The sequence below is a fragment of the Drosophila subpulchrella genome, chromosome 2L (genome assembly GCF_014743375.2).
Source record: "Drosophila subpulchrella strain 33 F10 #4 breed RU33 chromosome 2L, RU_Dsub_v1.1 Primary Assembly, whole genome shotgun sequence".
Taxonomy (NCBI): domain Eukaryota; kingdom Metazoa; phylum Arthropoda; class Insecta; order Diptera; family Drosophilidae; genus Drosophila; species Drosophila subpulchrella.
Window position 1 is genome coordinate 12,888,125 of NC_050610.1, and position 27,998 is coordinate 12,916,122.

Genomic DNA, 27,998 nt, shown 5'->3' on the forward strand with positions numbered 1-27,998 from the left:
GGTCCTCCCAGTCCTTTTGTTTTCTTTTCTTGGTCCTTTCTGGTGCAAGTCGACTATTCGACTCCTGCTCCTTTCTACTTTCTCCTTTCCCCCGACTCGTGTGTAATTACAGAACGGCAAGTCTTAGGGCAGTCTTACATTATTAAATGCTTTGTCTGCAAACAGTGTTCTGAAAGTTGGTAAGTGAAGGAGAAGAGTTAAGCCAAGTTGATTTCTGTTGTTCGGTAAGTGTCTTATTCTATTTGATTGCCAGGCAAGTCAATTGAAAATGTGTAAGCTGATTGTTTTTCGGTGTTAGTGCAAGACGTAAGCGAAAGTTACAGAATAGTTGTGGTTCTTTAGTCATAGTGAAATCGATCAAAATATTGAATTATTTATTTACTTCCTCAAGAACGTAGTACTTTTTTCTTAATGGAACCATATATTGTCGTTAAAAAAATGGTTCTTAGGATTTAAAGGATTTAGAATGTTATGAATCGGAGGATAACTGTTCTAAATTTACTTTTAAATATAATTTTAGGTGTCAAAAATTATGCAACAATATAGTTCAAACTCAAAAGTTCAATGAATTCATCCAGAAAGACGACTATCCTTTATTCACCGTACACTTTTAGACACCTTGAATTACTTTTAAAAGGTTTTTTTTTTAAACCTAGATTTTCCTTTATATAATAAGATTTTAAAATTGTTTTTTGGGTGCCTAAAAGAAGGCAACGTTTTCTTTTGAATAAAATATATACTCACATATCATTAGTAAACTAGAAACATTGGTATTTTAAAAAAGTAACTAACTCAGCCATGATTTAATGCTTTCGAAACAAATTATAATAATCCTATTTTGGTAATTACCAACGTTTGCATAAATATATTTGTCCTTAATGACTTTCGTTCAAAGGAAACGCCTGTAGGCCATTAATTTCCCATGCTTTACCCACCTCAGCCAAACGCCAGCTAACTACCGAAAGATTGTTTATGAACATAGATTTGTGGCCCTAAAAATAACCAACTTCAATGATGGATATCGCCGTGAACCATAAATTATATTAATTAAATGCAACTTGGCTTTAACGCGTTCAACTCGCTTTACTCTTGCGAAACCCTCGTAAAAAATGTTTCTGGTCAAATATAATTAACGGTTGTCGGAGGGCCATGAAAATGAGAAAACTTTTGGCGGTAATGTATTCGATATAGGTTGAGGGTCCGACCGCGTTTCATCCAATTATGGTGGCTATAACTCAACTAGTGGCGTTGCAGGGCAGGGAACAGATTTCCAATAAGCGAATAAGCAATTCTTCAATAATTCAATGGGGAAAAGAGCGCGCATCCTTTCACAGAAAACAGCTGTAGAATCGAGGGCAAAAGTTAACTCGAAGTAATTACGTAAATGGATTTTCTTTCCTCTTTTTATTTTTCCTTTTTTTTTGTTGCTCATCCCAGCGTTGCTCAAATTTCCTGCACGTCGTCTCAAAAAAAAAACACAGAAATGGCAAACACACGGTGAAGGAATCGCGGTATCGGGGTAATGTTTATATAGCAATCGGCAGGGCCAATCCCAATCCCAATCCCTGGCCCTTATAGCACCCCCTCAAGCGTGACAGGAAGTTGGCCAGGAAGGAAGCGAGCAAAGGCGCAGCTACTAAGCCCGAAAACGAAACTCGACCGGCAGGCGACAAGGCGTTACACAGATATGCCAGATATGCCAGATATGCATGCCAATGGGCCCGCATACCAGGCATAAACTATATGTAGCGCCATCCCATACATATATTTCAACTATAAACACTTGAAATTATTATAAAAGCCGCAGGGCTGGCCCAACTTTCTTGGCAAGTCGGCGACGGGCAACGCCATCTCGCTGATTGACTGACGGCCACCAGAAACCCGCCTCCGCCTCGAGTGGTTTTATCACGTTGCGGATGTGCGTGCCGGTACAGTGGAGGGTAAAAAAATATGTACTTAATTAGAAGAAACAATTTACACCCTCTTAAGTTTTTCTTGCAAACGAGAAAATGGCCCTTAACTGGTTAAAAATAATACAATAAAAATATGCGATCTATAGTATACTTTATATGTATGATATTTCTTTTTACTTTTAAAATATGATAACTAAATAAAAAAAAATACAAATGTAGTGAGAGCCTTTCTTAATTGCAGGTGGAATATAAAAAAAATACTTGCCTCACTTGTTTACCAATTATTTAGGAGTAAATTTAAGTTTAGTTGTTATTTAGTTGCCTTGTCTAACTAAAGCACGCGAAAATTGTTTTGTTTACCTACACTTAAAATGCTTGAATATTTTACTAATGCCTAGCAAATATATTATAATTTGGAATAGTTATTCATTTGGCAAAAGAACGGCTGAGTGATGTTCATGCAAACCTGCCAAAAAAATGATATAGTATGTTAAAGCTTAGTACACGCTGTGGAGTACCACTCTCTACACCTACTTGTAAAAACAATACTGCATAACATGGATATTTATAATGCCCACGAAATTATAATATATTCATAGATATAAATGATACATAGACTAAATTTACATAAAAAAGAATGATAGTGGTACTTAAATAGTTTTAAAAAACACTTTTCTTTATCAGTTTGAAGTTGAAAAAATCCTTATAAGCCTTGAGCTATTGTCATATCCATATTTATAGTGTCCTGGGTGCGTGCGTGTGTGTGGGTGGCACAATTAAATTCACATTTACATTCGCATGTACGAATACAGGAGCAGAGTTTTCCTTTTCGTTTTCATTTTCATTTTCGTGCCAGCTGTCACAGCCGCAATTTCATTTCGACGCTCACAAGTATGCAACGAAATTTTTACTTTTTCCCACTTATCAAACAGAAGCAGGCTCCGTTTTATATGGGTGTTGGAAAAGGGGGAGTTTGGGGTTACCTTGAATGGGTTTTCCACCCGTCACGCATACATTTGCATGCTAATGACATCCCTTCAGCCCCTCGAACGAGTATCTATGTGGAATTACACTTTTAATTACAGAACTAAACGTGAATGCATTTGATATCAAAGCAAAACAGAAGCGACTCGGAGCTCAAAAACTTTGAGTAGTTGCAATGCGAGTGATGGAAATGGGAAAATGAAGGGAAGAAAATGAAGATACTCTGGCGGCGTAAGTTTATCTTACCCAGATGGAATTTTCAGCTGGCAAAGAGTGAAAGGAGTCGCTTTAACTGGGTCAAAAGTGTTTGCATAAAAGAAAACAAGCTTCTGGCAAAAGCGAAACGGGTAATGTACAAAAAGCTGATATCATATAGGATATGGCAAGCACATAAGTAATACGTAGAGGATACGCCTTAAGGCATCCATTTTAGAACTCATATTAATGATGTTTACCGTCTGCGGAACACCTATTTCTGTACATTTTTTAAGAAAGCGTCTTGTTTTAACTGCTCACAATATCGTTTTTATTTTTAGAGATAGAACAACACAAAAATAAACATCGCCACTTTATAGATGCAATAATTCTGTATTAAAATTGCAACGCCAATCTCCAGGTAACCGGAAAAGATGAAATAAAAACTTTTAAGAATTTCTTAGAAATCCAATCGAAGATGTTTGTTTATGGGTACCATTAAAAAAGAATAAAAATAAGTATCTTGTGGCAATAGGAAACGTTTTATATAAGATAACAAGGTTGTCAAAAAGTTTTCTCCCCTACGACTTGAGTGTTAAATAAATTGTGTATTAAAATAATTTAGGTCAATAATAAACGCTCGCACAGTAAGCCTTTAATCCTCACACACATACCTCAACACATAGCAGGCATCCTTTTAATTCTTGAAGCTCATAAATTCTTGTAATATTCACAAGAGATTCCAATTGACCCATTTAGACCCCCACTGCCCATCCTATAAATCACACAGACAAACGGTTTAGAGTTTCGCAATTTAAGACATGGCTGCTCCAAGGAAATTTCCCATGAAGACCTCTTGGCAGCCTCCCCCATAGAATGTCTGCTTTAGCCCGAAGATTATTCACAAATTTTTTGGGTCAAGTTCAATTGCAGGCATTAATTATAAGGACTTGGCACTCTCTTGTTCGGCACTCAAGTTCAAATGAATTGAAATTGCAGTCCGTTGGGTGAGATCAAAGTGGGTGTGACGACTTGTTTTGGCAGATGCCTTTATTATCTGCTTGAGTTGGTGAAGTCATCTGTGTATTAGGTACTACCAACATTATGCTTTATTGGATTTGAAATCTTTATTAAAAGCGTCTTAAATTATATTATAATATATTTAAAGTACGGAAGTGCGATGAATTTACTTTTCACTGCATACTTTTAGACACCTTTTTAAAATTATTTCAAAACTCTAGTGACTACTTCATATATCATTTTTATAATGTATTTGATAATGTTTACTTTATTAACTTGTTATGAAAAAAGTTAGAAGTGTCCTATTTAAGTGTTAAATAAGTTTTTTAAAATATTTTGACAGCTCTATTTTCCTACATGAATAAACCCAATGCAATTCAGCATCATAAATCGCACAAGTGCGTGGTGGTCGTGTGATTAAAAATAACAAACAGCGCATAATGCTGTTTGTTTACAGAGTGCATGCTCAGAGGAGGGGACTCAAGTGGGTGGAAGACCGCTGGGGGCCAGTGAATATAAATAGAAAATGCTCCAAAATGCGATGTGCAGATGTGTAGTGCACTACTGCAGAGGCTGTTCGGTGGGCAAAAGTGGCGCAAGGACACTTGTTGTGGTCACCAGTGTACCATAAACACCCTCTAAAGAAATCGATGCAATCTGCCTGACGTTGCGAATATAAGGAATACTTCCCACACATTGTGGCATATGCAAATCATATCAGCAAATACATTAAAAATGAGTAATTAGAGCAACAAGGAGACCAGCAAATGGAATTTACCACCATTTGCACGTGTAATTAATTAGTTTTTACGCTCCGTAAAACAGAGCCAGAGAATTCATTACGGATTCTTCGCCATTCGCTTTTTGCTTCTCCCATTTGCAATTTGAATTTCATAAAGCAGAATGAAGCAAGAACTACAGCGACCGAAATTCAGTTATGTCCTTCAACTTGAACGATGTCGTTATACACCGCCCACTTTCGCCCACTTTCCCCATTTGAGCTACTTACAAGTCCAACAACAAATAACGACGACAATGAGAACAAGAGTCGAAAGCACTAAAGTGAATGAATGAGTCCACAGGGAGAAAAGTAGTATTATAAGCTTTTTTAAATTTAAAAGAAAATATATATAAAAATATGAACAACGAGAAAGATTTTAATAGGAAAATATTTTTTTACCTACACCTAACAACCATTATAAGTAGAAAGTCTTAAATTCTATAAATAGATACTTTTAGAATAAGAAATAAGTGTAATAAAAATATTTATTTTAATATTTATTCATATATATATCAAACAGATTTAAATATGACACTAACTAACTATACATAACAATCATTATAAATAGGACGTTTTAAAGCACTAAAGTGAATGAATGAGTCCACAGGGAAGAAATGGTATTAAAAGCGGTTTTAAATGTAAAAAAAATATATATAAAAATATGAATAACGAAAAAGATTTAAATATGAAAATATTTAATTACCTATACCTAACAACCATTATAAGTAGGACGTTTTAAATTCTATAAATATATACTTTTCAAAAAAGTAAAAAAAATATATCTATAAATATATGAATAACGAGAAAGATTTATATATGAAAATATTTTATTACATATACCTAACAACCATTATAAGTAGGAAGTTTATATTCTATAAATAGATACTTTTAGAAAAGTAATAAGTGTAATAAAAATATTTATTTTAATTTTTATTCATATATATATCAAAAAGACTTAAATATGCAACTAACTAACCATACCTAACAATCATTAGAAATAGGATGTTTTAAATTCTAGAATTCCATTTCTGGAATGTAATTTCTCTCCCTTTAGATCTGTACTTTCTAAGGGTGTAGTAAAAAAGTTGAATAAGCAAATAACAAGAATCAAAGAAGCCAAAAAGCGTACAAAGAGAATGCATATAACTGAAGTTAAATATAAAATTCCTACTTATTTCATATAATTTTGTTTCGATTTTCTTTGTGAACATTCAAAGACCCAAAGAAAAACAAGATAGGTAAATAAAAGAAACACACAAAAGTATTTGATGGGAGAACCTAAACTTTTGTAGCTTTTAAATAAAGCTGGACTCTTAACGATATTTTCCTTCCGCATTCCGCCTGTAATGTCAAATTTAATTTGCCCATTTAAGTAGAACTTCAGTGCTTAATGATCATGAAATTTCCACCGAGAGGAAACCATCCATCAGCGGGCGACCGCTACGGAGTGACCGACCGTCATTATAGGTAATTCCCCGATGCCAGAACAGAACAGAAAAGAGCTGGCAATAATGCAAATACTTGGACTCCAGTGGTGGTGGGGGTCTGAGAAAATACCCAGAGGGGGTGGTAAGTGTGTACGTACTTTATTTCGAACAGCAACAACCGATAAGGATGGAAAATTTCCTCGGTTTCTGTTTTTTATATGTTTTTTTTTTGCTTTTCGGACAGCTCTAAGCCAAGCCCAAGTCAACTCAAGTCAAGAATAAACGACGACGACAACAGCGAAAATTTTCCCAGCACAAAAACAAAACAAAACAGTTGGGGTGGGGGGGTCTAAGAAAAAGAGTCGGAATAAGAAATGAAAATTTGCATACAAAAACCCAAAAGTCGCGCGGAAGTTGTACGCGAAATTTCGCATGGGCGCACCTGGACGCAGGGGGCGTGGCGCCAGCCGACCGCCGTTTTGGCCAAAAACCAAAAAAAAAGACTGAAAAGAAAAGCAAACTGATATAGAAAAACGTGAAAACCCGTAAGGTGTAATGAGTGTGGAATGTCGTAAATTTTTAAATTGCTTTCCTTGGTTTTATTTTATATTTTTTTGGCTATCTGCTGCCGCTTGTATGTAATTTGGTGGGGAACTGGAAACACCTTGTGGGAATTTCCGCTGAAAAGTTAAATTATGAGCCACGCACCGCTAAGCGCCATCAAGTGCAGACCAACCCTAAACTAAGTTGAAATTCTCGATTCGACTCCCCAGACAGTGAGCGAAATAAAGTGTTCTGTTAACTGAATGTCAAATCTATTGAGGCGATTAAACAGGCGCACACCCACACACAAATTTCCAAATAAACATAAACACACATAGACGATGGGGAGCGCCAGCTTAAGCGCCATTGAGAGCAATCAAAAATTGTGCAAAGCCCCAGAGTGAAGAAGAAGATATACGGTTGGTCTATGAACTAACGTATACCCTGTAATATGAAATGAAAAGAATAAAATTATTTTAAAAACGTAGAGTCTAATATATAAAATAAATCTAAGCCAGTTATAGTATCCAATTCAATGATGCAAATATTTCTAGCAGTATTATCATATTAACATATACCTTATATATAGGGTTTAAAAAATAAATTCTTTTTTTCATGAATGCTTCATTCCAAAATAATCACCTAAACATATTTTAAGGATAGCCGAACATTTTATAATAATAATAATCCCTTATTTTAACAGCTCATTTTGTAGATCTTATCATAAGTTGGAAGTACAAAATAAAATGTATAGATACATATAATAACCCATTTAAAATTAGTGAGCTTAAGATATTAATTACAGCAAAACTAAATTGTTTCAATTGAAAATAAATACCTTAATATATTTTTAGTGAATCTGTTGATATACCTTCTGTCTGGCCAACCTTATCATAAATTAGGTATGAGTAAAAAAAACAACGGAAAACAAATTACAACCGGGATCACTCTCAAAGTCATTTAGTCACCGAGCTTAGTCCACGCTTTTCTGACGTGCCAGTGCTATTGATTGGGTCCATTGATCACTTTGTTGGCCCTCGAATAAATTCGGCATCCCGCCCTCCGCTTCATAAGCCCCCGGGAACCACATGTCGTCACAGTTTCAATTTCGATGCCATGGAAAGCAAATTAATATTAATTAAAAGCGTGCTCGCAACTCAGTCGATACGGTTTGAATTGAACGGGGTATCTGGGTATCTGTATAACTGGGATATTTGGTATTTGGATAACTGGCAAAAAGGCAGCGCCTGGATTATGTGTCTGATGTGGGTTCGTCTGGGTGCAAATGCGTGAAAATTCAGCTAAAATGTTGAAGATTAATGACTGGCCATGAGTAACCTTTTCTGCGCTTCTGGCAGCCATATCCCCATGTCAGGATTCATTGTAATCCTCATAAAACGAGATTTATGCTTTGCCGTTTAATCAAACATTTCCAACTGCCTGGCTGGTATACACAAAATTAATCATGTGGAAGCTTAAACAGGGTTGAAGATTCGGCGAAACATTATAGCATTATCTCTTTTATTTATACTTTGTTTTGCATACAACAGCTTAATTTCATTGAATTAAACACATTTTCCCGCTTTCACATAAATTATTCCGCAGTAGCTTTTGTAATAACGTAATAATGGGTCAATATTCTACAAATAAACTGAATAACCGATTGTTATTTTTATGGACAATTTCGAGAGCAATGAACGAACAATTTCCCCCTTTGGGACATAACTGGATTTCATTCATAAAACGCTGTTCTATATAATTTATTATTGTTAGATAAGCTCAAACGTAAACGTTACTTATCTGTGATATGCGTTGGCCAAAAATATGACAACAGAAATAAACAAATCACACTTCGGGGAATTAAGGGGCTTTCATAAGCGAGTGTCAATGCCAACAGATGAGCTAAATCTGCTGCGAATGATTAGCGTTCATGACTGATAAGTGAGGCAAATATTTTTAGAAATCTCTGGAGTAATATATTCCATACTTCATCATTTTTCTCAGCAAACTTTGGGGTTTTCTTACCTCATTTACTTAAGTAAATATTTACAGATTTATTCTTAAAGAAATATTAATATTTTCAAGAACTTCAATACTTGGAAAAATACATTTTAAATAAAATTGCATTTTAATTTTAAATAAAACACTACTCAAATAGTGCAATTTAAATTGTAAGTATAAGAAACACACATTTTCATATTTTATTTATTTTGCATGTCAGTTCATATATTTTCTGTCAATTTCTCTTCTTTGACAGAATAAATATTTATTTGGCTCCATGGATTACTTACTCACTTTTTCCCCATAGACAGGTATAAGTACATATGCAGACTTTTTGTATATCATATGTCATACCATGCATTATTTTTTGAACCGTAGGATTATGCTTCATTGATGTTTTTGCCATATAAACATACATAGTTTGTTTTATTTTACAGATAAGCAGATGTATGAAAATAATAATGCCTCCTCTTATTTGATGGCAGTGTTTTTGAACAAAATATTTACTTGTTAAAATGCGAGCGTAGGAAAAACAAACAATTGAAATATCATAAACCGCAGTGGATGAAATTTTAAGAATTTCTGCCAAACATGACACACGAATTTCCATAGAATTTACAAAAAAAATGAAAACATTGAAAGGCAAATATTTTAGGTTTTACGTGCATGTCGCGGTTTTTTTTTGCAGCTGCAACGACAGCGCGGCACTGCATGCAAGCATTTAATTCAATTTACACTTAATTTATTTAGACCTTATTGAAAATTATTTATTTAAATGACACAGCGCCTTGTGTGCGTTTATGGGCGGTCCCATGAAATATTTATAGCGCGGCTGGGGGTGTCGCCCAGCGTGGCCCATGTTTTATTTATTTATAACATTTAAGTACAATGAGCAGACGCACGCACTGGCAATGGGTGTTTGCATAGGCCTCTATAGGCCTTTATACCCGAACATACCCACTCCCCCGACAATGTAAATATATTATTATAATACGTACTTAACGAGAAGAGCAAAGGCACTAGAGAGTAGCGGAGAGCTCGCCTATTTGCACAACAATAAAGTCAATTTAGTCGACTTCATTAAGTGCAGTCAAACGCGCGACATCGGCGACTCTACCTCTATTTCTCAGATCCCCATTCCCTCTATAAGCCCCCTTCTCTATAAACATGTGTATGTGGGTATATAAATATTTGCCATTGCCGCTGTTTCGCACTCTTAGCGAAGGGGTCCTATACCATCCTGAATAAGATGGAACACCCAATGTCTTACAAGGTTTTCGTCTGCGCTCTCATGCGCATTCGACATTGTATCTATATCTATTGTACCAGAAATTCAATCAATCTCCCAAATCCTTGTTTTTTGTGTCCTTGTATTTGTCCTCCTATTTATAGATGCATGGTTCTGTCAATTTGTCTACGTGTCGTTTAAGTGTCTGGAATCAAGACAAGACCAACCTGAGACTGATTAAGTGTCAGGGCGTAAGTGGCAGCTCAAACAGACGTAATAAATGATTAAACAGGGATTTACCAATTAAATAGGTAATCTATTTGCCATACCCTGCTAAAAAAATTAGCCTAAAACCTAATTAAGAATATATAAAATAGATAATAGCAATTAAAATACCAAGTTCACTTAAAAAAAATTATGTTCCCCTCAGAATTTTGGAGGCAAGCAAATTAGAATATCTAAAGTAGATAATAGTAATTCAAAAATTGCAAGTTCATTTACGAAAAAAGTATATCCACTTAAAATTTTCCACCCAAAGGGCTAATGCAGAGTGGAAAATTGAAAATCAATAAAGATATTATAAATACAAGTACCTTAAAATAAGCAAATAATAAAAAACTAATTAAAAAAGCAATCACTAATACCGAAAAATATTTGTACTATCATTACCAATAACTTCATAACAATATCTAAAGTAAATACTAGAAATTGAAAAATATCCAGTTCACTTTCGAAAAACCCCAATCCACTCAGAATTTCCTAGAGTATTTTCCGCTTCGGTTGACTTTCCATAGTTTTCCATCCTTTGCCTCTCTCCCTCTATTTTCTTTTTTTTGCGAATTTATTTGTTGCGTGCGAATGAGAGCTCAATTCGCCTGATAAGACGATCCGAGCGACAGCGACAAGGGGTCTGACGTTATGTTAACGCTCCCCGAGGTCATCTTCATCTCCCTGGGGCTTAACGTCGAACTGTGGAACCCTTAACCCTTGTTGCCAGCGGGGAAAGTGCGAATACAGCGTAAAATTTATGTATAACGGGCGTTTAATGGCCCAACAGCCGATGGCTGTGGAAGCTGAAAGAATGTTACGCATACGCCACGTGGCACAACTTAAGCGAGTGTCAAAAAAAGAAAACAGTATACATAACAAGGAAGTATACGCTGCTGTCTCGGTAATTTTCCCCAGTTGTAATGGCTTTACTTTCCATGTTGGCGAGGATGTGCGAGCATTGTCAACTGGTCTCGCCTTGGGTCTGATTATTGCCATTTGACACATTCGACAATTCGCGTGGCACAGCGAAGAACATCCACATATCCACATATATTTCGAACTGGCACATCGAGCATACGCCCCCTTGGCCCGACCTATTGAGCAAACACACTGGTGGCAGCCATGTGTCTATGTCATAGGCAAACAAATGGCTATGGCTGAGGGGAAAACGTGAAAAGTGAAAATAAACAAACAAGTTGAAATACAAGTACATGGCATACGAGTACAAACAAGTCAAAGACATCTACTGTCTGTCATTGTCCAGCAGTCTGGTTTACTGAATTTGCAACGCAAGATTAAGATGTTCTTGCCCATGTCTGTTTGTTAACTCACATGTTCGATTGCTCTGGCAGTTGTAGCTTCCATTCTATTGATCTGTTTAATTCAATTAATGAGTCGCTTTTCCTCAAGGAAAAACCGAGAGACTTGGATTGGATAATTGTGTGGGGCGGCGACAATAAAACAAACATACGAAAGCAAACTTTCTTGGTTGGACAATTGATCCAATGATTAGCGCATTTTGCTAAGTGAGGGGCATAATGTTGGGTAAGTAATCATGTAATTAATTGGTAGTTACGCATATGGGAACTATGAATGGAATGTAGATTAATATATTACACACAAAAATGTATTGGGTTAAGTTGACCAATATAGTAGTTAAATGGTTACTTAAGCCCATCGAATATAAAAGTTCAATGGTTAACTAAACCCATCGAATTGTCAATTTGACCAATGAAATAGTAACTCACATAGCAACGAAATACTACGAAACATACTATTTTATTGTAGTTTTACCATTGCAGTACCATTTTAAATAGTTGTTACCCTTTTATAATGATTACCTTACTATCCGTATTGACCAATTTTACCCATTATTTTTTAAAAGTGTAGATAAACACACGTCATTTGAATGAAAAATCTACATACTACAATAAAACATTTTCAGATATAAAAAAAATATATTAATCGTAGTTCTACAGATAAATGTGTATTAAATAACCAAACTAAGTTTGGCAACCTTCTATTTAATCTCTCAATGTTCTAGCAACGACAAGTATGCGTAGACATTATTAGATTGCGTACTTCTGAGAATAAATCCCCTTTTCCCTTGAAGTATCTTCGAAATGCTACCTATTGAGCCGTCTCAATATCGAAATTGAATCGTAATTCCCCGAACTCCATGGCGATATCGTTGAATTTAATAACAAGCGTATAATGTTCTCAAAACTCTGATGTAGCGAAGACATCTTGAAGACTCGTTTGGCCACTTTTTCGCCACTTGAGTTTCGTAATAATTTTCTCATCTTTCGCCGTTTGCCTTTTTACCCCTGCCCAACCCCTTTTTGGGGTAATAAACCCCCCTTTTTCCACCGGGGCGACAAGCTGTTGCTTGGCCGGTGGTTATAGATTGCCTCACAGCACATTACATTTGATTATGAGTCTGTGTGCGCGTGTCGGCAACTACGCCTCACAAAATGCCACTGCCCTCTGCCTATAAAGGCCCCCCAATTTCCCTGCCATTTCCCAACAATTTTCTCACCCCCTCCCCCCTCCCCTTTCCCCTACCCCACAAGTACTCACAGGAAGGAAGCTTCAAGACGCGATTAAATCAGCAAATAAAATAGCAAAGGGACGGTCGTGTGTGGGAGTGAGATAGAGCCGGGGAGATAGAGTGATTGAGTGGAGAGCAACAAGAAAATGCCTGGAAAAGTGGGAAATGCAAAGAAGGAAAAAATAGCAGTGCAAACGGAAAAACTGCAATTGAGTAAACACACAGAAATGCTGAGAAAAATGAATTTTTGAAAAAGTTTTTCGGTCTGCAAAGTGGGTAAGTTCCTAGGTATACTATATGTATATACCTATGGGTAAAGGTTTCTCCTCGACCAGCTTAAAATGTTGGATTTTTTTGGCAAGTGGGTCGGTGATTGTCGCGGGGGGTTGACTTTCTGATTGAATAGATAAATGAAGGACGGAAAAGCACTGAAAATTGAAGGCTTCTCTATTGAATAGCACAATGCGAACTTGTATATATTTATGTAGCTCTGCCGAACAAATGAACAGACATGAATAGAATGAAATCGAATGAAAAATAAAAAAGAAAAGTCGTACAAAAATGCAAAGTAAACCGATAAGATATTTGTTTACCCATGGAGTTCAAGGCTGACAACAAGTCGGTGGGTGTGTAACAGGTAGAAGGATGGATTCGCGACCCTGAACGTGCATACATATGTAGGCTAGGGGATCATCCATATCAAATTTCTAATCAAACGACAGGAAATCTACTTTAAATTGCATAAGGTTTGTGAAAATATGTGGAAGAGGAAATTAAATTGGAAGCTTTTGTAAGCAGAAATATTGTATTGGGATTATAGATAAGAACCAAACTGGATGTACAATGTAAATATCTACATAAGAGGTTAGCCGGTCTTAAAGTTTTCTGATGATTCTTATATTAGGTTCACCTCAAAAATTTAAATTGAATTTTCTCTGGAAGAATAAATCAAAATCACTTTAAGAAACCATATCGTTTTGTAATGTTCTTGATTTTCTGATTACATTTAATTTCCAATTAATATTTCACTTCGAGTCAATAGAAATAACTGTCATGTTGACATTTATTTATTGGCTGTCAATTCAATTCATTGGCCCACAGCTTTTTCACTGATTAGGTTGACGTCTAGACGTGAAAAACATGTAATATAAAACCGTTGACAAACTGAAAATCGAGCGGATGGGCGACAAAAGAAAAGAGTTTAGCAAGTTTCACCTTTTTCGTAACTTCCCCGAAAAAATGTCTCCAATATTTTGTGTTGCTTGGCCAGAAAATGATGTGAACAAACCTAATTGCGTCAATTCTTTGGTGTTTTTTTTGAGGTAAGCGGAGTGGTAGATGTGGAATCCCATGATAATTATTAAGTGCCATGGCAACGTCCGCTGGGTGCAGGAGAATCGCATTAATTTCCCAACCCATAGCTGGCCAATTACCGGGCCAATGCTATTAGCCACAGACCCGCAACAGGCCAATTACAAGAGCAGCTCGAATGGCCAAACCTAATCAAGACCCCCCCCCCAAAAAAAAAGAAAGACTTGCCAAAAAATGTTTCAACTTGAACTCAATCGAGTTACGTGAATATGCTGCTCTGCTCTGCTCCCCATTTTGATTCGAATAAAATCATTTTTTTAAGGCCAACGAGCAATTTAAGCTTCGGTCGGCTCACTTGAGCTTAGGATGGGCTTTTCTTGGCCATCATATCATTCCACTGCTGACAGAGTGGACAACTCTCGTGTGTTGTGGCTTCTGTTTTAGTTTCTGTTTCATTTTCTGTTTTTCTGCCAGTTTTATAGCAAGTCAAAAACCTATTAATGCCCAGCTCAGCAGCACGTTCAACTTGTTACAATTTTTATTTGCCTCTTTCATCGTTTTTTCTTGATACACATATACACTAAAAAAGTTGCTTGACTCGGCGATTGAAGATTTAAGATACAGATTAATATCGAAAGGGTTATTTTTGTCGCATATGCATATTCATGTATTCTAACCTCTAGATGACCTTGGCTAAGCAAAGTGACCGACCATGTCAACTTGGCTGTAAACATGTGTAAATTCAACGCGTTTTCGCTTTTGGCCGTGGAAGAAAGTAGCAAAGTATCAGAATGTCATGTCACATCTTCTGCGAAGTTTAATGAAAAATTCGTGCTATTCAGGTAAACCATTTTAGGTGTCATGGCTATAAGAAGAAAACTCTGATAAATAGGTATTGAGTTTTAAAAACTCTTATAAAGGTGACTAAAAGTATTCAGCAAAAAATAAACCATCTTTAGGCAGAGAAAATCTAATGGAACTACGATTTTTAAATATATTGTTGCCTACTTTTAGACACATTTATAAGTAATTTTAAAATCTCATACTTTCAGTGACAATATCTCAAAAAGCATGTCACATTTTGTAACTTCTTAAAAAGTTTTTTATACTGTATTTGGCAGTGTCTTGGCTTTAAGACCAAATTATGATATGCCTATATAAATTACATAATAAACCAATTTAAAAGCCCTCATAACAAGTGTATAGGTCGTTCGCATTGCCCGAATTTAATTCGTCTTCTTTCCTGTTCTTCTTTTTTCTGCCTTTTTATTTGTTTTCTACTAGTATTTCCGCCAGTTGGCTTTTCTGTGGCTTTGCATTAGCTTCTGCCTTCGAGTATCTCATGCCGACTGCCGCTGTCATATGTTCGTGTGGGTCGTACCTCCCGATTTGCCCATATACCTCATAACGCCCCCATACCTACACCAGACAATCCTATATCAGTAGAACAAAACAGCAGCGTGTATTGAGCCGCCTTTGGCGCATTGTTTGACATGACTTTAATATTTCAGAAAACGATAAAAAAGAAATACATTTTGGCACTGTGTGTCGCGATTTTAATCGATACCAAATATCAGAGGCAATAACAACTGCATTCCGTCTACTGATTGTTTGGCAGTGGCTGTCAGGTGGAATTTTGATTCTCAAAAGGTTACTAATGGTTGTAGTTCTCTGGCAACTGGTAACTGGTAACTGGTATCTGGGTACCTCAGCCATCAATTTCAATTAGGGTAAGTGGGACAGGGCAGGTGTGTGTGCCGTGCTTTGTGGGCCATAATTAAGCTGCGTGTCATTATGCATTCGCTGGCCAGGATCGTTTGGGCTTAGTTCAATCAAGCCTCCGAATGCCTTCACATCCCCATCCTTTTTGACCAACCATTTTGGCCCCCACGAAGGGTTTTCCCTGGCAGCCGGCATGGAAATAATCACCGGAAATCTCCGAACGGAAACGCTCGTAATAATGGCACCCGAAATGGACGACAGCGCCGCATTTAGCCAAACAAAGTGAAGTGCTGCCGCTTTGGCATTGGTATTGGCCATGTCCCTTTCGCTTCTTTTTTTCGGCCCAAAGTGTTGTTGTGCATGCTAACGGTACATTAATTCGCATTCATAAATAACGCTAACGAAAACGAAAGTGAAACAAAGCCAGCCGCCCGGCAAAGTGGAAATCAATGCAGTCGCAAGGAAATATGGGGAAGCAAGTGGCGTTTTCTGGCCAGAATGTCTGATTTGTGGGTTTTTTTCGGGAGGGGGCCTAATTACGCCAGCTGGCCGACATGTTGACAAATGGGAGGATTATTAAGATCAGGACAGCAGAGTACAAAAAATATTCAGACCAAGAAAAGCACTGAGAAAACCCTATAATATTACTACTGCACTTAGAACTAGTTTCCAGGAAACTGGGTTAGATGTCAGATACAAAATACTAAGAACACAAATTAAAGATAAATAATCATTAAACGCAAATATTTAAATATTTTTTTCTTTTTTTTAAATTCAATATACAATTGCGAAATCAAAATCCGATTTTGTTAGATCTATAAAGTTTTATTATACATTTACCGATGGGACGGTGACCCTAATTTGTCTTTGTTTAATTAAAAATAAAAGTTATCCACGTCAGTTGCAAATATTTAATATTTTGTTATATTTTTATAAACAAATATATAAATTTATAAAAAGAAATATAAGATAGCATTTAAGTAATAGAATATTCAGAAAAAATAAAATTCGGTGAGAACACTTTTTTTAATAAACTCGTAGCATTACTTTTTCGGTGTATACTTAAGGTTTTATTTATATTATATGTACATGTATAACATATAATTACAAATTTAATTTTAATATTTATTTTAACCCACAAAATACTTCTGAACTTCTTCTTCTAAACTTATCTTTGTTTATGTTTCGACAACGAGGTTTGTTACCATTTAATCATGTTAATAATATTTTAAATTTTTTTAGTGTATACAATTTCTTATCTTCTTGTTCCCAAATATTTTTCCTACAATTATTTGTCATAAAGAATCGTAATCGTCGTCATATTTTTGTTAGTGCCCCCAGGGCGGCCGAAAAAGTGAGCTGCCAAAATAGCATAATCTCGGCCTGCACTCGCACTTGACTTGATTTGACTTCCCCTGCCCGATAATGGTCACAGCTCACGCGAGGGTGGAGTGGGTGGATGTGGGTGGAGTGGGATTACCAGGAGGATTGGGTGTGGGAACTGGGAGTGCGGCAGTGACAGACGATGAGCGGTAAGCGGTTGGGTTGACAGCTGGCGGGCTTGCAGTTGACTGACTTCTTATCTCCCGTCCCGCAACACTACTGAATGTGTCGCCTCTGGAAATCCGAAAATTCTTCCTTCAGCCCCGCTGACATTGAAATGGGAATTATGGGCACTACGCGTACCTATTAAATATGCAATAAATAATAATGTGCGCTGCGAGAAAAATACTGTGCTGAGTCACGGCATAAATTCAGTTGTCCGGTTGAACGCATTATAAATGACTCAACCTTATGTATTCTGATAAATGTTGGTCTGGGAAAAAGTGCAAGGAAAGTCATGATATTGACAGCGCAAAAATATTGCTCAATAACTTAAATTAGAGTGGGATTTTTGGTCCGAAATATTCCCCAAAACTATTCGTACTTATGGGTTTCTTGTATAAATATTTTGTAGGAATTTCAAGATGTTTATGTTTACGTCAGCAAATGAATTTATCTCACTTACTATCTGTTTTCACTACAACGGGTGCGGTAATTCTGTGGCCCACAAAGTCATAACTCTAGATAAATAAAATAAAACTATAGCTAAGCCCAACCAGTTAGCACTCAATAGCAGGGCCACATAACACTTAGGTACGTATGCATCACCATCACGATGATTTAGGCATTTCATCCTGCAACATCGTGCCGCACGCCACAAGGCAGGCAAAACGACTATAAATTTAAATGGCCATTTCCAGGGTGGCAAAAATGGATAATAACCCATTTGATGTACGGACACACTTTTTCCATTAAAACCCAAATACAATGCGATGCTCGCACACCGGAAAAATATGGCCTACAAGGCGTCGTGAGTGGTAGGCGGAAAAGGAATTATATGAGGCGGGACTTAAACACTTTTACGCCCGCAACTTATGGCACACACACATTACGCATACGCACGATTGGACCATAAAAAATCATTTCCCTATTCATGGCGATTGTTAACTGCTTTTAATTGAAATCGTGTCGAGTCTGTACTGAGCGGTATTAACTGGTAAAAGTTGTTCTTGTATTTCATTGCTAATGGATGTTCTCGTATATTACGTGTATGACCAAGCAAACGGTGCTTAAACTGAAAACTAATTGGGTTATTAAAAAAGGGGAAAACTAACTAATTTTTCTAAACCCCATTTAATTGCAATATAGTTTGCTTTTTCCCTATGCCCCCATAAAAGTTTAGCAAAGGTGAAATTGGATGGAAGTCCTTTTAATTCTATGGGAGATGTTTGCATATTACGTATACGCAATTCATATTAAAATAGAAAACACTGTTTTTTTATTATTACAAAAAGTGAAAAACAACTATTTTAAAACCCCTTTTAATTGGAATTTAGTTTGCATTTTTCCCCTTACCCCTTTAAAAGTTTACCAAAGGTGAAATGGGACGAAAGTCCTTTAAATTCTACGGGAGATGTTTGCATATTACGTATACGCAAGAGTGGTGTATTAAAATAGTTTCTAAAAATCATATTAAAATAGAAAACACTATTTTTTATTATTACAAAAAGTGAGAAACAACTATGTTGAAACCATTTTAAATTGGAATTTAGCTTGCTTTTCCCCTTTAAAAGTTTACCAACGGTGAAATGGGACGAAAGTCCTTTAAATTCTATGGGAGATGTTTGCATATTACGTATACGCAAAAGTGGTGTATTAAAAAAAATAATGTTCAAATAGAAAACACAATTTTTTTATTATTACAAAAAGTGAAAAACAACTATTTTTAGACCCGTTTAAATTGGAAATTATTTTTTCCCTTTAAAAGTTTAGCAAAGGTGAATTGGATAAAGGTCCTTAAAATTATGCTTGCCTAATACGTGCTAAAAATAGTTGGTGCTTAAAAATAGTTCCTTAAAAAATCATATTTAAAAGTAAAACCCTTTTTTTATTATTAAAAAATGGGAAAACAACTATTTTTAAAACCCTTTTAACAGAAATATAGTTTGGTTTTTCCCCTTTACCCCTCTAAAAGTTTAGCAAAGGTGAAATTGTTTGGAAGTGCTTTAAATTCTATGGGACATGCTAGCATATTACGTATACGAAAGACTGTTGTTCAGAAATAGTTTTATTAATAACTGCATTACAAACCAAATTACTATTTTTAGAGCATAACAATTACAATTTGTTTGTATAATACCTTTTTTAATCACATTTTCCGCATATAACGTATACGTACTGTGTGTATTTGAAAATGATAAATACATTTCTATCAAATTGCTGTTTGCTTTACAACTCATCAAACGGTTAATTTCCATTTCAAATGATTTAAATTGAAATCGTGTCGAGGCCTTATCAATTTTTTTTTATCAAATGCCGTGCGATAAATTCGTCACTTGCTGGCGAAACTCATTTGCAACTCAATTTCCCCTGGAAATTCAATCAAACCCGTCCACAGGCCGTCAATTATGACATTATCATGAACAGAAAACTAAGTTCCAACTTTTCACCACCATCGCCCCCCCCCCTTTTGCAATCCTCCCCCGAAACATTGCCCCCCTTACAAAGTGGGTCTCTATGTGCGTTTATCTATATAAGTACATATACGCTACCGATTCTGCTGCTGTTGTTGCCCTTTTGTTGTTATTGAAAGAGTTCCTTCTAATTTGCATGCCCCTGCTCACATTGCCCGTAATTGAATTAGTTTTAATGCGATATTCTGGCGCGATAAGGCCGACACCCAGATAGCGCTTTTATTCGTTTATGAACGGTCATTTATCACTTGCAACTCGCACAATTCACTTGCAATTACCCAAACAAAAGGCACAACAAAACCCACGAAAATCCGAAAGATATGGCGTAGGGAAAATAAGAAAATCAGAGAGATACAATTACCAATGCAGGGGAAAAAGAGCATATATTTGCGGAGAAAACCCCAAATACATTTTATATTTGGAAGATAATTTGAGAGATATGTTTATTTGTGTTTAATCTTTTTAAGTTTCCTTTACTTTATAAAATGTATATGCTTCCGGAAAGTTTTTATAATTTGCTTGAGCAGAGAGGAACAATAACACAAGCAAGGCAAAATGAGCATATATTTGCGGAGAAAAAACGAAATACGTTTTATGTTTAGAAGAAAATTTAAGAGATCTTTATTTGTGATTACTATTTTTAAGTTTTCTTTATTTAAAAAATATATATATGTTCAAGGAAATTTTTTTACGCTTTTTAAACATTATTTTGTGTGATATATTATTTACTGACTTTTGGTTTTTTACGCTTGCATTGTTATAATAATTTTTTATAGCGAAATTCTATAAATATTTAAATGACTCAATTTAGTGAAACCCTTTATCAAATTTGTTTTAAAAATATACACACGATGCGCAAGTATTTTTAAAAACGAATTTTGCACTTTGCTGAATTTATGCAGGGCACGTTTTTTGTTTAATCTATGCACTAAATATTTGCTAATTTGCACAAACTATTATAATATGTAAAAGATTTTTTTTTCTTTTTATAGAGTACTTGTAGGGTGCCTGCTTAGTTTTTTTTAGCATATGTATATTCATTTTGTTGAAATTAATTTGCACTGCACTTTGCGGTTACCCCTTTGCGCCCTCTCTGGGATCATCTCAATCTTATGGATACGTGTGATATGTGCTGATAAAAAGGCAATCAGGCCGCCGCTCTCGTTACCTGAGCGATCCACCTCCACCTGGGCGGCGTGGCAGGTGCAAGAGATGCGTTGCGATTGCAGATGCCGCAGGGATTCCCTTGGAGCGCGCTGTTTGCCTCGGCAATCAGAAATCGGGCAGCGGTAGCGGTGGCGGACTCGAAATCGCAGCGTTCTCGACGCGTCACATGAACTTTTCAGACTGAGCGGCAAGTCGGCAAGTCGGAAGCGAATGGCCAGCCGAGCCAAAAAAAAAAACGAGAGCGGTGCGGCCAAAGAAAGTCGACGCCGACGCCAACGCCGCCGGTCGCCGGTGGCAGCGGCATCGGCAGAGGCAGCAGATAGTACCAGTAGCTAAGGCTAAAGTGGGCGCATGTAAAAAGGGGGCGGCGAACCCGAGCGTGGGCGTGCTCCGATGAACATCCACTCAAAAGCCCAGAGAATGAGTGAAAACGAAAGCTGGGCAAATGCTTCAATATATTCAAAACAATTTAATAAAATTATTACTAAACAAATAAAATAATTAAAACATACCTTTTATAGACCAGAAAATCAAATATATGTATGTAGTGTTTGGTTTCGAATGGTTTGTGTTTTTAAGTCATAAGTACTTTAAACAGCTATCCAAACTTAAAAATCATATCATATAATCTTAAAAGAGCGAAGAAAATTATAAATCATAAGTAAAGATAAAATCAGAACTTTCATTTAGAGTAAGAAATTTGTATGATTACCATATAAGTTAAACAAAAAGATATATGATGCATCTCTAAAATTCTAAAATAATTTACCTTATTATTAAAAGCGGAAAGAAGATGGGATCAGAACTTCCTTTAAGAATAAAAAAAATCGTACCATATAAGTTAAGGAAAAACAAATATAATTAATTACCTGAAGTCCAGACTAATAAAAGGTATTACAAATTAAGAAAAAAAAACAAAACAAGGTCGTAAGTCATAAGAAAAGAGAGGTTCAGAACTACCGCTTTAAGTAATAAATCTCTTAGTTCGTACCATATACGTTAAAGTTAAACAATTATAAATTATTGATACATTACCTCAAGTCCAAACTAATGAAAGCTAATAATTATTAAAAAGAAATCTAATATAAATATGGTAAAGTTAATTGGTGTTTCTCTATAGATAAGTGTGGATTCTAATAAACAAATACAGCCCATTGCTAAAATGCCTAAACCAAGTATTTATTTAAACAAATAAAATGATGCGCTCTTTCGGACTATTGAGTGAAACCTCTTAAACTGAAAGCAGCACAAAGCGGTTCGGAACCGACCAAATCGGGAAGTGGCCATAAATCAATGGATTCTTTATGTTCTCCCGGCCAAATAGTATTAAAAACAATTAAATGTAATTGGCACAAATTAACTCTCCCAAAACAAACAACCATGAAATTCAAAGAAACACAAATATTTTAAGTAAAATATTTATAAACAAGATAAACCACAATGCGGTTGTTTCACTCAAAAATTATTTAAATTTAAACATAAATGAGCGCAAGAAAAATTCACATACTATTAACTTTTTGCACATGGATTAATACACATATACCTAGCATGTAGTATCTTCAATGTAGTAGCCAAATTTAATTAAACAATCGTTTTATGGCGCAGATACACAACCACATGTTCAAGTAGCTCTGGCACGAAACGCAATGAAAAACTTTGAGGTAGGAAAACACATAAAAACTAAATAGCATTGGAATGAAATGGAAAACAAGATCGATCAATGGATGAAATCAGACGTTTTCCGGTCTTCTGGGATGCTATAATTACCATAGGAAAAGTCTTCCATTATATAAATATTTTTCAATTTCTATATAATTAAGTTATACTCCCGCAAGGCAATAATTACAAAAAAGACTTTTTTAAAAGCATTTTTAATCAATTTTATGTAATTAAATGTTACAAAATCACATTTGGCGTCGATCCACCATCGCCCATAGTAGCTTCTGTTTTTTTTATAATTTCTTTTTTGGTATTGAAAGCCGAATTGTTGAACAAATTAAACTGGTATATTAAATAAACCTAATGACTACGATTACGATTAGGCACTGTAGCAGATGTCTTCTAGGTAGAAATGTTCCTAACTGAAGAAGTACACAGAGTCGAGTACGTTGCGCAGGTCAAAATCTCCCTTCTGCGGCAGTTGCTTTACAGTACGGTTCAGCTGACGCTTGGACAGATCCTCCACGGAACCATCGTTCGTAAAGTCGCTGGGGGAATAATATTTATTATAAACAAATTAACTTGAATATTATATTATAACTCACTTATCCTTAAAGCTGTAGGTCTTTCGCATAAACTCGGACAGCTGTTCCAGAATGGGCTGCGAGTGCAGGGCAACAAACTGCTCCCGACACATCCGATTCAGATCCGGCACGGTGTTGGCGTGGGTCCAGAAACAGTCGTGCACCGAAACGAATGTGATGCCCTGCCGTTCGCAGTGCAGCGAGGTGAGCATCATGTGCGAGGAATCCAGCGAATGGATAAAGTTCGGCGGGAAGGCGTTCTTCTGCTTGAGGATGTTTGGTCGCTCATACATGTCCATCGGCATGTTCGAAGACACCCTAAATCCGGTGCGAGGCGAGTGCTTCATCTCCTGACGATTGTAGGGCTGCACCACGGGCAGACCCAGTGGCGTCACCCACTCCACATTCTGGCTACAAACACCAGAAATAAGCCGGGCGCACTCCGTAAACCAATCCTGGATCTCCCTCGTCGATGTGAACATTTCTCGCAGGCTCTCAAACGTCTTGGTGGTCAAGTATGTGGACGCCGGCCACACCCAATCCTTGGGGAACTCATCGATGTCCTTCAGTTGGCGAGCAATCTGCAGTCTTGCTCCATAGCGGGTCACCCCGTAAACCGTAGTCATCACCGTTTGTTTAATCACCTTTCGTCGAACGAATCCAGCTAGTGCTTCTGCCACATGCAGTCCGTTCTGGGCATCGGTCTTCCTACTCCTCTCCACCAACGTGGCCACTGCACTGTAGACATCCTGCGGAATGGCCGACGGTGCTAGGTTAACACTACACGCTCCCGCTTCATCCCTTCCCAAAGCTGCATAATGCTGCAACCCATTGCAGGAACCATCCTGGTGAATGGGAAAGCGACTAAGATAGGCGGCGGGATCGGGACAGCGGTGCACATTGGCGATTTCCATGCAGCAGGCCAGCGTTTGCCAGGGCTCATCTGATTTGGACCACCACATACGTCCTGTGAGCGGATTGTCTGCGGAGTCCAGAATATCTGGCATGATCTCTTCCGCGTACAGGAGACGCTCCCTCACCGAGTCGCGTTTCTTAAGCCCAGTCAGATTGATGCAGTGCAGCTTGAGCCAACTAAAACCATCGACACCCAGGGGCTGCGCCTGATCGAAGATGAGCATTGAACGAGCCAAATCAGAGCCAAGGTGGTTTAGATGAGGGGGGACGGGATAGACGCGTCCACGGAAGTCCATGTTGTGCGGTAGCCAGAAGACTTTATCGCGGTACTAAAATATTAATAATAGTTATATATGATGATGATATATGATTAAAAGTTTCCCTAGAGAACACTTACGTGCTGTGCCAGCGACAACCTATATAGAGCATCGCACCACAAGCTGTACATCTCGGCCTGCTTCCTTCGATGACCTAGTTTGTCCCGGAATTGCTTAGCACGATCCGCCGAAGAGGCAGCGTTGCCCTCGGCATCTTTAGCCGGTAGCGTTGGAAGCGGAGGCAGGGAACTGGGTGGCTGAGGGACATCCAACTTTGCATCGCCACCATTCTGGAACACCTCAATAATCACATCCAACAACTGCGTGTTTACCCGCCAAGGCACACTGGCCAACTGATTCAGGGAATCTAGAGCAGGGTAAAGGTGCTGAGGGTTGGATGAGGTTATCCGGTCCCACTGCTGGATGGCTTGGTGAGGCAGGCGGATCAGTTCAGACTTGTTGAGCAGGTAGCCACCGTTGTGCGGAGTACTCCAAGGTTGCGGAGGACACAGCATGGGCACCAGATTTGAGTCGAAGGTTAGCGTCTGCTGGCGTGAAGCCCGAAATAATCTCGCGAGCACCGGATGTGGTTTGACTTCCTCTTTAACAAAACGTCCTTGATTGCGGAAGAGAGTGTAGAAGGCGGGCAACATGTTCTGTGGCTGAGAAACCGCTTTGGTTTTGCTCTTTTGCCTCATTATATGAGCGTCAATCTTGATGTCCCGCATCAGAATGTTGTACAGAAAGCGACCCACGCCAGTCAGAACATTGGAAGGCCACGGCACTTCCGGCAGATCCATGCTAGGTCCACTTTCTCGCTGTTCGTGCACAAGACGCTGCCAGGCCTGCCGCGTGTTATCCTGTGACTTCCCGCTGTCCCATAGTTCACAGTACGAGCTGTAAATCTCGCCAATCTTCTCCAGCGTACCGTTGTGTTTCTTCTGCTCAATTTGGTAACGCTGCTGCACCTTCTGCCCGAGTTGTTTGTACAGCTGGCCCACCGTGGGACTGAATGTTTCCGAGCCCTCGGCCAGTTTGTACAGTTCCTTGATCAGGATGTCTGCAAAGTGCGAGGTGTCCAGGGTTTTCAGATATGTGTAGTAGTTCATGAAGCCATGTGGTTTGAAGCGAACTTGAGCTCGCAGAGTGTTAAGATCCCGCACAATAGCCGACGAAATTTGTTTGCGCCAAGATTCCTCCAAATCCTTTAGGCGTTCGCGCTGGAAATTAATATAAATACTGAGAATAAAGAAACTTTTATTGTTTTTAATAATACTTACGCATTTTTCGGAATTGGCAAACTCCTTAGATTTCTCAATGGACTTGATGGTAATGCTTCCATCCAGCTCTATTTTGAGTTGCTCCCTAGCGAGCTGCTCCAATTGAGCTGTGGTGTAGCCTCGCTTGGAGTTCATTATGGCATAGTCCAAGTCATCTTTTCCGGGTTTGCCCTCTTCTCCAACAGGTAAAACGTGCTCGTTAAGATGATTCAACAGTTCATTGTCGTAACCCAGTTGCGGTGGCACATAGACAGGCTTAAAATCCGGACGAAGTCTTCGAATGGCATCCAGGGCAATGTCCCGCTGATCGGCCACAAACTTCGATATATCCATGATTTGATTCAAACTGAATCCATCCTTCTCAGCTTGTTCAATGTACTTGGCTATGAACTGCTGATTCTGTTCATCCGGTTCCAGGCGTCCCAAGCATTCAAAGATGGCGGCATAGCTTTGCTCATTGAACGCCAGACCATCCTCCTCGATGAGTTTAAAGAGCTCCTGCGAGCGATCAAAGGATCCCTTGGCCGCATAACCGTGTAGAAGTATGTTGTACAGGTCGATGGTGATGAGGCCTTCGGACATGTGAGGCAAAGTACTCTTTCTCACCCTCCCCCGATAAGCGATAATGGTGGACAGGGCGCGATTGAGCATGTTAGCGGAAACACAAACGTTTAGATAGGTATTTAGGTTCATGTGCAGTGCCCGCTGTTTGGCCAGACGCTCTTGCTCCTCGTTCACGTGAACCTTTGACTTGAATCTGCAAGGGAATATAACAAATGTAAGCAACTTGGTCATAAAATCTGGGCAACATCTGCTCACCGTTTCTTGGACTTGGTTGTGACTGCACTGCCGTTGGGCATGGCCATGGCTGTTACAGCAGGTTTGCTTTTGTCCAGGGGATTTATGTAAGGCTCAATGGCTTCGAAAGGATCCAAGACGTCGCTTTCTTCAGGAAGCACCTTGGCGGTATTCAGCCTATATGATTGAAAAATGAATATGAATGAATTCTGTAGGAAAAATTGTGTAAAAATTTGGAAATCCTAATATATAAGTTTGCGAATTGCATTCTAAAGGAGTTATATACAGTGAAATCTCTTCCGATCCTAGACCTACCCAAAATCCGCTTCGTGCTGATCATTCCCCATGCTCTCGATAATATCCCGAAAGTTGTGGAAGCTCTTGAGAATATTTTGCATTTCCTCGGGATTCGCAATCACCTGTTTGGTGTACTCATCCTTGCCAAAGAAGAGCATTGGCCGATCATCGTAGATGCCGGACTCTAGAATCGAACCATCCAATGCCTCCATATCGATCTTCTGATACTCCACAGGTTGCCGCTGCGCCAGATCCAACACCCCCTTGCTCTTCTTATCCTTGCGATCCTCCCGGGCACGTCGCTCCAGGATTTGCTGCTGGGCTTTCTGTATAAAGTCAGCCAGCTTTTTGGACTTGAGCCGCTTGACCCTTGATCTGCGCTCGCTGATGGCCTGTTCGGTGACTGGAAGGGAAGATAGTTGAGGTGTTTATATAGGGAACTAGTGGTTATCCCTGCTAGGACCTACCCTCCAGGAGTTCCACATATTTAGCGTAGCGTGGCTTGCGCAATCGCTTTTTTTTCGCCTGGGCCAAAGCATCTGCCTGTGTGGGTGTTGTTGTTTGTGTGCGCGTTGTAGCTGACCCTGTGGTTGCAGTTGTTGTTGTCACTGCAATTGGAAAGCACATGTTGCATTAGTTTAACCCTTTTTAAGAACTTTCCATTATCATTTACTCACCTGCCGGCATTTGGCGGTATAGCATTTGATAATACTGCTGATAATGGATGAAATTTGAAGGCGCAATTCCGCTGCCGCAGTCGCAGCACACTGTTGTTGTTGTTGTGTGGGCGGTGGGTGGCACTCGCAGTGCTTTTTGCACTGCTGCCGCTCGATTTGCACTCAACAAACGATACATTTCGATGAATTGCAACTAGGCGCACACGTTCCACACAAATGTCATCAAATTATCGCAGTTTTCGGCACTTTTCACACAGCTTTTGTTGCATAATTACACACCGAATCCGTCCAATTTGTTGTTTATTCCGCGCACTTCACGTGTGGCGGCCGCAAGCAGTTGGC

The 27,998-nt window shown here is 38.1% G+C and overlaps 2 protein-coding genes across 2 annotated transcripts; both read right to left on the reverse strand.

Moving 5' to 3' along the window:
• Positions 1–36: 36 nt before the first annotated feature.
• Positions 37–23,064, reverse strand: LOC119546287. Its single transcript, XM_037852467.1, has 3 exons — positions 23,038–23,064; positions 21,131–21,461; positions 37–169 (listed from the first exon to the last, which is right to left on the reverse strand). The coding sequence occupies exons 1-3, from the start codon at positions 23,062–23,064 to the stop codon at positions 135–137; spliced, it is 393 nt and encodes a 130-aa protein (XP_037708395.1). The 3' UTR covers positions 37–134.
• On the reverse strand, positions 23,016–27,993 carry LOC119547201 (DNA-directed RNA polymerase, mitochondrial). Its single transcript, XM_037853945.1, has 8 exons — positions 27,657–27,993; positions 27,447–27,587; positions 26,998–27,382; positions 26,704–26,859; positions 25,885–26,641; positions 24,685–25,824; positions 23,394–24,616; positions 23,016–23,336 (listed from the first exon to the last, which is right to left on the reverse strand). Exons 1-8 carry the CDS (start codon positions 27,832–27,834, stop codon positions 23,207–23,209), a joined length of 4,110 nt encoding a protein of 1,369 aa, XP_037709873.1. The 5' UTR covers positions 27,835–27,993; the 3' UTR covers positions 23,016–23,206.
• Positions 27,994–27,998: the final 5 nt, after the last annotated feature.